Below are 12,656 nucleotides of genomic sequence, written 5' to 3'. Positions count from 1 at the left end.
CCTTAAGTTGTCAATCGAGGAGGTTGTACTTAGGTGCATTAGCATGCACCTAAGTACAACCGCTGAACTACAACTGAAAGCTATGCAGCTACTCTTAAGTGGGTGATAATCAGTAAGCCTACCACACTAACGATTCTCTAAATGCTGTATGTTACCACTCAAGTTGGAGATCGGTACAGCCTCATTTTGTCAATTCTTGGTAGCTGGGGTGATTTTAGTTGGTACAATAACTGTTGCAGCTAGGTGAGAGTCACAGGTCCGAATTCTAGACCAGGTGATTTTTTCTTCAATAATGAGGTTCATGTTGAAAGCTGTATGGCTTCCTTTACCAAACGCATGGCTCCACTCAGGTGGATGATAATGAGCAATGACTTCCTTAAATGATATCTGCTCCCCCTAAAATACTGTGCGCACTGGACTAACATGAAGTTGTCTACTCAATCTCAAAAAATGCTATCTGCGACCAGTGACTAAAACCCTGTTGTTGCTGACTTGCAATATAAAAATTAGTAGAAACCCTGTTGTCGGCAACCTGCAATTAGAAAGCGAATGAATGACAATGCTCGGTAGACAGCGCAGAAACCTACATGAAACAATCTGATGTTACACGGTATCTACAAGATGGACACTAGGTGTGGTGGAGTCGCAGTGCAAAGAAACGGTAAGCAACTTTTTAGCCAGCATAGCCGGGAGGGACCGGAGAGGGCCAGGAGGCAAATGTGCTCACTTTTTGCCACTGGAGCAGGGCCGTATGAGATACTGGCACATGGGCAGCAGCAGGAAGGCTAGGGCGATGGTGGCGATTACTGCGTACACAACAACAAACAACAGAGCAACTGCATCATCACAAGTGTGAACTTAATCTGCAACCTGCCCACCTGTTGTGACACAGAGCAAAGAGGTGAGGCACTAAGCACATTATGCCTCCTCATACCTCACATAAGAAAGGGAAGAGCCTCACCCCAGGGTGACAATATGTGAAATGCCATATAGTGACATGGCCCAGGTTAATGTGTCAAGATTGCATTCATACCCAATCTAAACAAGCCAACATGAAAGCGAGCCATCGTGGGTAGTAGCATCAACTGAGCATTGCATAAGTTACCCCATTGACAACTCTGTCAGAGACGCTGACAGGTGTTGCTGCCACGAATGATAACTTTGGCAGACTATATGAGGAGGACAGTAACAAAGTGCAGCCCCTCACAAGTGCTCCTCTCCCTTTCATTTCAGGGTAGATTTACCATCATATTCATCAGCTAGACAACACCAACTGCAGGGAAAAGGCCTCTCCCATATTTCTCCAATTAACCCGATCCTGTGCTAGCTGCATCAACTTGGTCCCTGCAAACTTCTTAAACTCATCTGCCCACATAAATTTCTGCCGCCCCCTGCTACGATTTCCTTCCTTTGGAATCTAATTGCTTACTCTTAGAGACCATTGGTTATCCTCTTTTCACATTATGTGTCCTGCCCATGCCCATTTCTTTCTTTCTTTCTTTCTGATTTCAACTAGAATGTCATTGACTTGAGTTATTTCTCTGACCCACTCTGCACAATTCCTATCTCTTAACGTCACCCCTACAATTTTTCATTGTCCTCAACTTAAGCAGAACTCTCTTGGTTAGCCTCCACGTTTCAGCCCCATAGGTCAGTACCGGTAGGATGCAACTGTTACACAGTTTACTCTCTCGAGATACCGGTAACCTGCTAGTCATAATGTTTGAGTACCTTCCAAATGCGCTCCATCCCAATCTTATTCTCCCAGTTATTTCCCTTATGTGGTCCAGATCTGCAGTTACTACCTGTGCTCTCGATACACCAGAGTGTCCAAAAAATGGGGTGGATAATGAAAGGAAGGGCACCCACTTGCAGTGCAGATGGCGAAGAGCATCTGCATGGAGTCGAAGAAGAAGAACATGACCAGAAGCGAGATGGAAGCGCCCAGGGGTAGGCATAGCGCTTGCATCGTGTCCAGAGTCTGCACGTCTGCACACAGAGAAAAACATAGGAAAATTACCCTAGTCACAAATGACTCACTTCACACAGCAATGGTAGCATCAGCCACAGCCATAAATAAACAAATATTCCACAGTGTGCCCACTAAAGACTAAGCAAACACACAGTGCTATCATGGGTGTCATGATGCAAAACACAAATTCGAGCAATAACTTCAACCCTGAAAACTATGTGAGATATGTGAGTGTAACAATAATTGCTGACGAAACTGAAGGTACAAAAGAGAGAGAAAGACAAGAGAAGTGGGACAGCCCACAGACGCTTTTGCGCTGAGCACGCAGCTTCTCGAGGAATGCAGTTCCAGTGAAGTGCTGGTTGAACAGAACTGACTCATTTAAAGAGATCACAAAGCTATTGAACCTCACTTAAGGACTGTGCCCAAAATTCAGTGATGATAATAATAAGACGCATTTATACATTAAGCAGTGTACTATTAAAATGCAAGGTAAATGAATGTTTCATTTCTTTCTTGTCCTGCAACCAGCAAACACCAATGGGTTTCGAGACAGAACAAAATAAGAAAAAAAAAAGTGAAATGTCATTCATACACTAAGTCATTCAGATGTCATTCATAAGTTTGCCAAATGGGTCGGCAATGTTATTTCTTGCCCCGACATAGTATTAACCATGCACACAATTGCTAAAACTGAGAAGAATTGAAAAAGGTTCCAACAGCCCTGAAAGGTGTAAAATATCAAAATCATAATTCAATTAATTCTCTGTAACGTGGCTGGTCCTCCTTGAAAAGTCAGGGAAATGGTCCATTACAGTGAGCACAAACACACGATCTCAAGAGAACAATTTCACTTTAAGCTGACACCATTTAGAATCAAAACACGTATTTTATCAATGAGATCAAGAATGTTTATTTCTGCAAATCAATTCTTGTGAGGACTTTACTATAGCCCTATAGCTACAGCCACAACTCTAAAAATAAAAGTGCCGTACTTCCACGCTGTACTTAGCACTTTGCTGTTTTGCACAATTATTACTTTGGTACAAATATTTGCACAAACAGGAAATATTTCTAAATATGATATCCACATTTCATTCTGCTCTACCACTGTTCTATTTGCATTTAATTTGGCACCTAAGCCAGATTGCTCATATGTGATTCAGATGTTAGAAGATGCTATTCACACATACCCACAATATTTGGAGAAAAAAAAAAAAAAAAAAAAAAAAAAAAAAAAAAACCTTCGTCTTGCATTCTTCAGGCTAACAGAACAAAAATCAACTTATTTTCCTCGGCAATAAAAGAATACGAAATATGCAGGTGACAATAAAGGCGATGAAAATGTTTAAAGTATTATAAATTAAAAAGAACGATTTAAACATTAAAAAACAATCATAGCAAATACATCAAATGCATGCCGATGCAGTTATTCGACCCTGAGCTAAGAATTAATGCTATGTTTGCAACAAATTAGCATATACAGCGCGTTGCTACAAATACAAATTTGGTATTAAAGAAAACTAGTAACAAAATACCCTTTCTGTGCAAAATTTGAACTGCGAGGATTCCGCGGTTTAGCTGGGAGAAGCATTCTACATTGCGCCTCTAATTGTGCAACACGCAATAGGTTTCAATGCTTTCCAATCAGCTGCACTAGCATCCCATTTAGTACACTTTCAGGAAGCTCTCTGGTGTGACATCATGGCAAAAGCCTGACTTTTGATAATTTTTCACGCCTCAGGGTTGAACAAACAACCTGACAACACAAGAGCTACTGTCAAAGACAATGTTGTTCAAGATATGAAGCGCGGCGACCACACTTTGGCAATTGCTTCTGCTTTGTCTGCTGCCATTATCACATCCACAATGATGCTTAGATAAAAAAGCGGGTAGGCAATGCAGACATTCTCTTCCTGGAATCTTGTCTGGCAGCCAAACCGACACATCCTGGCTCGTCTGCAGCAAAAGCACTGCTTTGCTGAGCCTGATAAAAACAAAGCCCCAAATACAACAGTCCAAGCGAAGTATCCATTTTGGCCCACTTTCCAAATTTGTCCATGATCTAGTTCGTGCATCACAAGCGATAGTGCAGAAGTTATATATAAGAACTACGCTAGTAAAAACACATTCGTACTACATTGCAGTTTACTGAACAGGCATGTTCAAGTTAGAACACTATAAAAGAACATACAAAATTCTGAAATGTGCGGTAACTTGGGATGTCATAACTGCAAATAAAGCAGAACCTCATTGAAGTGCCTGTGAACAATCTTAGGGAGATTTAACACTGCAAAATTTTGTTAATTATGAAAAATGAGGCACAAAGGCATTTACTAACACATCTTCAAAATGTCAATCAGCATTTGCTTGTGCCAGGTTCGAAAAGGCCTCTCTCCCCTGCTTGCATAGTTCCAGTGGCATTTCTGTTTTCCACCACAGAGAGTAAGTACTCAGTTGCACAAGCAAACCAGCTTGACACATCCAGTCCATTAACAGCAAAGGCAAAAGTAACTGGGATATGTATCTCCCTCATCGGTTAGGACTCTCCATTATCTCTATAGCATAAAAAAGGCTGCCAAAGTGGGCATTTCTGCCATTTCTGCTGCGCGCCACCACGTTTGGCCTGTTTGCGCAAACGTACAACACAAACCAATTTTGGCATAATTACGAGCATCTTTGCTGGGAAACCCCGTTCTCTAAGAATGTATTGTCAAAAAAGAAAAACAAATACTGAACACTATGAGTCATTGTTATTTTGTGCAATTTTGAGTGCATTAATTGGGAGCAACAAGTTTTTACTGCATTTTATCTGTCAAGATTTGAAAGTTTAAACATTTAAATTGCTTTATTTGCTTCAAGAGAGCTGCAAGCTTCTAGCGTTGAAAACATGGCGTGCTCTCTTATGAGCATGAAGGTACCCTAGGAAATTGGCTGTGCTAGTCTTTGGAGCAGTGCCTGTGTGTCATATGAAGTGCGGTACACCAGCCTGCAACCCTAACATGAATACTCGAGATGTAATGAATAAAAATGTGCATCAGGAACACACACGCTGTGTCGTAAAGAAAGGAAACAAACTGAACAAGTGATTTTATCCTTAACATACCTAACCAATAACATAGCGCACCTAAATTGCCAATTTGAATTGCAAGCCCCAAAACTGTCCATGATGCATGAATAACTGAAGAGATCACGGTAGATGAATACGCTCAGGTACAGGCAGATTTCAGTTCATTTTGCTGTCCCTCAAAAATTGCAGTGCACCAGGCTTCTGGGTCAACAATCTGCATGCATTACCAACCCATATCCACTGACAATGCCATTATCATCAAAATAGAACACTTCCCATGACTTGAGTGGTGTCCAGAATGACAATGAGAGAAACAGTCATGTTGTCATCCCAGAAGTGCAAGAGCACATATAGCTCGCATGATGATGACACTAAGCTCAGCCTCCTCCTTCATCTGAAGGAAGTACGAGATTTATGGTTTCACAGTTCGTAACACTCAGTGATCCAGCCATGCCCTAATTTTGCACAGCCATTTCAATGAAATCATTCCGCGGCAGTGACTAGTCGGAATGCGAGTGCCCTTTGCCAAAGGGCACCATTTTGATTTTCATTTGCTAGTATTGCCCACAGCTTGCTCCAATCTCCTTACACAAAAAAACCGGACAGCTTGAAGTTTCCAAAGCAGCACATCATCCAATCTGCTCCTGAAACACACTGCAAATTTAGGCAGCCCTCCACTGCAATACCAGAGACCAAAAGCTAATTGAAAAAGCAAACACATGATCATCACCTGCACTGTCAAACAAGCTGTTACCAGAGGAAACCGTAAAAATAAAATAAATATAGACTGACTGTTATCGGCTCCCTGGCCGTTGCGCTCTTTCTGCTCTTGCTCCATGTTGAGTGACCTGCAATGAAAGAAAGTGCCAATCACACTCAGCTGCTTGCTGTCTTGTGCACAACATGTCTTGCTACGTTTTTAATATATAAAACATGGCTACTTGCATGTCCAAATGCAGCATATTATCTTTTACTTTGTACCATGCTAATGGCTCCAGCCAACTGTCTGGGGAATGCTCGAGAGAACAAATTACCATGGAATAATCTTAACAAAATTGCTGGCTTCAGGCCAAGCTTGTCTGAATAAAATTTCAATCAATCAATCAATCAATCAATCAATCAATCAATCAATCAATCAATCAATCAATCAATCTTTTGTAACCACTACACCTTATGCACCCTTAACACGAAGCATACAAAGGCACTCAAGAGAAAGCTTCCAAATCTTGTAGGATGCAGCTGCTTCCTTCCCAACAGGTCTTCATACATGATCGATAAACCTGCATCCTTAACACAACCACAGAACTTCACAGAAGGATAGTCAGAGCGGTGATGCAATAGCATTTTCAATTTATCTTGCATGCACACCAACATCCATGTCCTGATATGGGGTACTTGCATGCATAACTTCCATTTTAGTGTGGAAGCACTACTTCATGGGATAAATTGGAAACCCTGAGATATGTCTGCAGCCTCAATCTCTCACGTTAGCAGAAAAAAAAAAATGTCGGGGCAGATTTGAACCCAGGTATTTCAAGTGGGAAGTGAGTAGAAAACTGCCACACACTCATGCTGTGCACCGCCGATCTTTTCTCCAATTCCATCTCTGTGCAGTGGATCCAAACACACCACTTTCTCACTGCCCTCTCAAGGTGCGCTAAGTGGTCCCAACATATTATAGTGCACTCCCACCAAAGCCTAGTCACAGCCTTGCAAACTTTTACCTGAAGCCTCACGCTGAAGCCCTAGTCTTGAACTGAAAGCAAAATCAAATGTCACATGTTTTCGCACGCATTTCACGTTTTCCCAGCGTAGCTGAACTGGCTGCACCTTTTCTGGTTATTTTTCTATTTTCCCGCCGCTCCTGCCCCCCTTGTTTTTCACACAAAGGTGACATACTTGCGGACACATGCGAACAGAGAAAGACTGTATCCAGAGTTTTGGTGAAAAATGCACAAAAAATTCGCTAAAGCTGCCATTTGGATCACCACACTCATTCTTTCTTTCATAAAAAAAATGCCTTTTCATCTACAACTTTTTTTTTGCACCCTTAATGTGTCGTGTACAAGCAACTGGTTGGTATGCTGAATTAGATGCTATGATGGACTTTGCACATGCATTCACAAGTTAGCACATCAAGTGAGAAACGTGATACAGACCTCGGTACACACGCCACTCTATTAGGCTAGGTTCAACAAACATGAGTGCTGTCACCAGGCTGCGTCAGAAACTGTCAAACCTAAGAGCGACTAGCTACAGCCTGCACACAAGCAGTCTGCGCTAAAACGAGTGCTGGTTAAGAACCTGAACATAACATCATCTATGCAACTTGGCAGGAGGAGACCATTTTTTTTTTAAGAACAATAAAACAATGCTTGCATTAATATTCTGTATGCAGCAACCTGTGGCCAGGGTTCATATTCTGAAAGCGTCTACTCTGGTCCATGCCAGTCAGTTGGAATCGCAGCATGGTTACACCATGACAGCTCACATATATGTCCTGTTAACATCATTTTAAAGTCTGCTGCAGCGGTGCAGCGGTGGCGTAGCGGTAGAACATCCGCCTTGCATGCAAGAGGACTAGTGCTCAAATCCCGGTGCCGCGCAATTCTCCACCGGATTTAAAAAAAAAAAAAAAATCCGAGTGTCGATGGAATTGCATAAACAGGTTTGGAGTGCGACCTGATGCCGGTAATTACCTCCGGCAACGCACTCCCTCACCAGAACAGGAGTTGGCTAGCCTGGTGTAGTAATTGGCCGCAACCTCCTATGATAAGCTCCATAAAACCCCGGCCCTCAGTTACCAGCGGCTGCGGAACAACTGACCACGGCGGCGGTCAGACCTGTGACGCAGCAGGGGGTGCTAAGAATTCCTGGCTGCGCTGGACAGGCCGCCATTGGAAACTGAACCTGGCAACGTTTAACGCTAGAAACCTAGCTAGTGAAGCTAGTTTAGCAGTGCTGTTAGAGGAACTAGAGGGTATGAAATGGGATATCATAGGGCTTAGTGAGGTTAGGAGGCCGAATGAGGCATATACTGTACTGAAGGATGGGCATGTACTGTGTTATCGAGGTTTACCAGAGAGGCGACAACTAGGAGTAGGTTTCCTTGTCAATAAGTATATAGCGGGTAATATAAATGAATTCTATAGTATTAATGAGAGGGTGGAAGGCATCGCAATTAGGCTTAATAAGCGGTATAAACTGAAGGTTGTACAGGCCTATGCACCTACATGTAGTTATGATGACCAGGCAGTTGAAAGAAGCTTCTACGAAGATGTAGAATCGGCAATGCGGAAAGTAAAAATGCAGTACACTGTACTAATGGGTGACTTCAAAAACAATGCCAAGGTGTGGAAAAAGCAGGCAGGAAACCAGGCAGTAGGTGACTGGAATTGGTTCTAGGAATAGCAGGGGGGAGTTACTAGTTGAGTTTGCAGAGCGCAATAACCTAAGAATCATGAATACCTACTTCAGCAAACGAAAGAACCGGAAATGTACATGAAAAAGTCCTAACAGGGAGACTAAAAATGAAATTGACTTCATAATGTGTTCAACCCTCGCCATTATGCAAGATGTAGAGGTAATCGGGAAAGTGTGATGCAGTGACCACAGGATGGTGAGGTCCCGAATTAGCCTAAATCTGAAGAAGGAACGCAACAGATTAGTAAGAAAGAAACCCATCAACGAATTAGCGGTGAGGGGGAGGGCAGAAGAGTTCAGGATCTCGCTACAGAATAGATATTCAGCTCTCAACGAGGATGGCGACATTACCCTAGAAGCAATGAACAATAATTTCAGTGATATCATTACTGAATGTGCGGTAGAAGTAGGCGGTAGGATAGTTAGAGAGGATACCGGTAAACTGTCTAAGGAGACGACGAAAGATTGATTAAGAAACGCCAGAGTATGAAAGCTTCCAATTCAACAGACCAGATTGAATTGGCCGAGATATAAAAGCTAATCAATAAGCGCAAGGTGGCCGATAACATGGAGAAAATTGAGCATGCTGTAAAGAACGGAGGAAGCCTTAAAGCGGTTAAGAAGAAATTGGGCATTGCCAAAACCAGATGTATGCCATAAGGGACAAGGCGGGCAACGTCATCGCGAATATGGACAAGATAGTCAAAGTAGCCGAGCAGTTCTATACAGATCTCTACAGTAGCCAAAGAAGTCAGGACCGTAATAAGTTTGACAGTAGAGAAAAACAGTCAGACGTTCCACCAGTGACGAAGGACGAGGTCAAGAAAGCATTAAAAACTACGAAAAGGGAGAAATTAACTGAAGAGAATCAGATAACTACAGATTTTTTGAAGGATGGGGGGGGATATCGTGCTAGAAAAACTGGCCACCCTGTATACGCAGTGCCTGGTGACATCGACGGTACCGGAACCATGGAAGAATGCAAACGTTATCCTCATTCATAAGAAAGGGGACTCTAAGGACCTTAAAAATCAGACCAATCAGCTTACTGTCTGTTACATATAAAGTATTTACTAAGATAATCGCTAATAGAATTAGGACAACCTTAGACTGCAATCAAGCAAAGGATCAAGCAGGATTTCGGAAACGGTACTCAACTATCGATCATATCCATACCATCAATCAGGTGATAGAAAAATGCTCAGAATATAACCAGCCCTTACACATAGCATTTATTGGTTACGAAAAAGCATTTGACTCAGTTGAAACCTCGGCGGTGATGCAGGCATTGCGAAATCAGGGGGTAGACGAGCCGTACGTGAAAGTGCTGGAAGATATATATATAGCGGCTGCACAGCAACCATAGTTCTGCATAAAGAAAGTAACAAAATTCCCATAAAGAAAGGTGTTAGGCAAGGAGACACAATCTTCCCAGTACTATTCACAGCTTGCTTAGAGGAAGTATTCAGAGACTTGGAATTTGAGCAGTTAGGGATAAGGGTAGATGGAGAATACCTCAGTAATCTGCGATTTGCTGATGACATTGCCTTGCTAAGCAACTCGGGGGATGACCTGCAAATAATGATTGGTGGCCTAGACAGGAAAATTAGAAAGGTAGGCTTGAAAATCAATATGCAGAAGACTAAGGTAATGTTCAACAGCCTCGGAAAGGAACAGCAGTTTACATTAGGTAGCGAAGTATTGGAAGTAGTAGGCGAATATGTCTACTTAGGACAGGTAGTAACCGCAGATCCGGACCATGAAAAGGAAATAACAAGAAGAATAAGATTGGGGTGGAGCGCATTTGGCAAGCACTCACAGATTATGACTAGCAGCTTACCGGCATCGCTAAAGAGGAAAGTATATAACAGTTGCATCTTACCTGTACTCACCTATGGGGCTGAAACGTGGAGGCTAACCAAGAGAGTTCTACTTAAGTTGAGGACAACCCAGAGGGCTATGGAACGAAAAATGGTAGGGGTAACATTAAGAGACAGAAAGCGTGCAGAGTGGGTCAGAGAAATAACTCAAGTTACCGACATTCTAATGGAAATTAAGAAGAAGAAATGGGCATGGACAGGACATGTAGTTCGAAGAGAGGATAACCGATGGTCGCTTAGGGTAACAAACTGGATTCCAAGGGAAGGAAAGCGTAGCAGGGGGCGGCAGAAAGTTAGGTGGGCAGATGAGGTTAAGAAGTTCGCAGGGGTCAAGTGGATGCAGCTAGCACAGAACCGGGTTAAGTGGAGAAATATGGGAGAGGCCTTCGCCCTGCAGTGGGTATAGTTGGGCTGCTGATGATGATGATGATGAACATCATTTTTTGTTAATCATTAGTGCCCACTGCATTAACAGTTGTATATATACAACATCTGTGCTACAAATGATTTATTTTAAAGAGTTCGAAGATGGGAAAAAAAACCAATCTTTTGGGTTCAAAAGTGGCAAGAGCTTCTTCGTGATTAAGTCTGACAGTGGCAGTATTTGCATTTTCATCTAACAAAAACAAAAAAGAAAAAAAGGGAAGAGAAAGCCCCATATATACTATATATTCTGATGTGTTCGGTACTGGACCCTTCCGGAATGTGGGCCCAGGTCTGGTTATTCACCTCTGAAGAAGAGCTACACAAGAAAGCACACATCAGAGCACCTCGGACAGGTCTAAGCAGTGTGCACGTGTATGTGCATGCATCTGTGCATATGTGAAGCAAGCTCACCTGAAGCTGCCATACACCATGAGCAGAATGGAGATGAGGAAGGTGGACACACGTGACGAGTCCACCAGGGAGTACGCCCTGCACAATAACAAGAAAAAACAACAGAATGTCAGTCCCCTGCAGACTCATCAGAGAGAGTGTTCTGACACCTACTTCCCACCAAAACAAGAAAATTGCATATACGTGAAATATATTTTCAAAAGTAAGAAAGATAAGACAAGGTAACACTTTTTGTATATTTTGAAAATTTTATTACGGTTCCGTACTTTTATACCCATGCCTTTTTCAGCTCTTTATCGACCTTTTTCATGAAAGTTCATACTAAGATTTCTTTTATAGGTCAGATAATATTAAGTGAAATATTACGTACATAAAAGGGCATATTGGCCTCGAGATCGAGCAGAGTCGCCACCTTGCGGTTCAGCGGCGAAACCTACTCAGTGTGGATGCGTTTTCGCGTCGCGTGCCAGCCCGCAGTGATTTACGCGCGCGCATGTGGCCTGTACAGGAGTGTTTTTGTTTGTTTCGCAGTTCCTGTGAGCTTTTGCTTACTTATATGCCTCTTGCAAAATAAATATGACCAGTTTATAACCCAAAGCTTCATTAAAAAAAAATATATACTTGTCCGTATCGAGCATGACATGCTTGGATAAGGACATCATCCACCGCGGTCTTCGGCGCTTGAGATCCTTTGACATGCAATGTCTCAAACGAAGTGGTACTGTCGTTACCTCCGTGTCAAAGCAAAACAGGTCGTTGCCGTGAATAAAAATTAATGCAAACGCTCAGAAATCGCATATTCCCGTTTCTATTTGGAATACCACAGCTACTAAATCATATGCAACCGCAGACTGCTTCATATAGCAGAATGCAGTTTGAACAGACCACTCTATGTCTGCTATGCCGTCTGTATGCACGATAGAGTTGTGTGAGTACTTTGTGTTTTTGTTTGTTTTTTTTTTCTTGCCTTTTTTTTTTTTCTTTTAAACCTCTGTCGTGGTGTCTCAATGGTAAGGGCGTTCGACTGCTGATTTCGAGAACGGGGGATTCAATCACAACCGTTTCGAAAGGCGTTCCTCTGCTGTGGGATTTGACTGCACAATAAACAATCCCACGTGGTAAATGTGGTGTTAATAATGAAAAAAAAAAAACGACACCAAAACCAGCCTCTGCAATCATCCGTCATAGCCGATGCCACTTTCATGCGTTAAACCAGGGTCAATATCCATTTCTTTTCTTCTGTTGTTGAAGGCTTCTATGCATCCGTAAAAGTTTTAGTGAGCCCGTTTTGCTTTAGAGAAATGCTCGAATGTTTGGGAAACATATTCCCTGCACCTAATTGTTACCCTAAATATTACATAATACACCTAGATCAAGGTACTTTACTGGTAGCCTATTATAATCATATAATCCCTTTTCGTCCAAGTGCTGTCTTCCAACAAAACTCGTCATTTCTGACAGGGGGAGTAAAACA

General features: G+C 42.4%; 1 protein-coding gene across 1 annotated transcript in view; it reads right to left on the bottom strand.

Moving 5' to 3' along the window:
- Positions 1–12,656, bottom strand: part of SppL (signal peptide peptidase-like protein) — a 108,875-nt gene that overhangs the window by 31,633 nt on the left and 64,586 nt on the right. The window contains exons 2-5 of the mRNA XM_084597446.1: positions 11,183–11,260; positions 5,835–5,890; positions 1,870–1,989; positions 728–806 (exon numbers count right to left, since the gene is read on the bottom strand). Of these exons, the coding sequence (XP_084453572.1) occupies positions 728–806; positions 1,870–1,989; positions 5,835–5,890; positions 11,183–11,260 (333 nt within the window). The remainder of the gene's footprint in view (positions 1–727; positions 807–1,869; positions 1,990–5,834; positions 5,891–11,182; positions 11,261–12,656) is intronic.

The sequence above is a fragment of the Amblyomma maculatum genome, chromosome 3, assembly GCF_055883805.1.
Source record: "Amblyomma maculatum isolate TAMU_Amacu chromosome 3, ASM5588380v1, whole genome shotgun sequence".
Taxonomy (NCBI): Eukaryota; Metazoa; Arthropoda; class Arachnida; order Ixodida; family Ixodidae; genus Amblyomma; species Amblyomma maculatum.
This window is presented reverse-complemented; position numbering and strand designations above follow the sequence as displayed.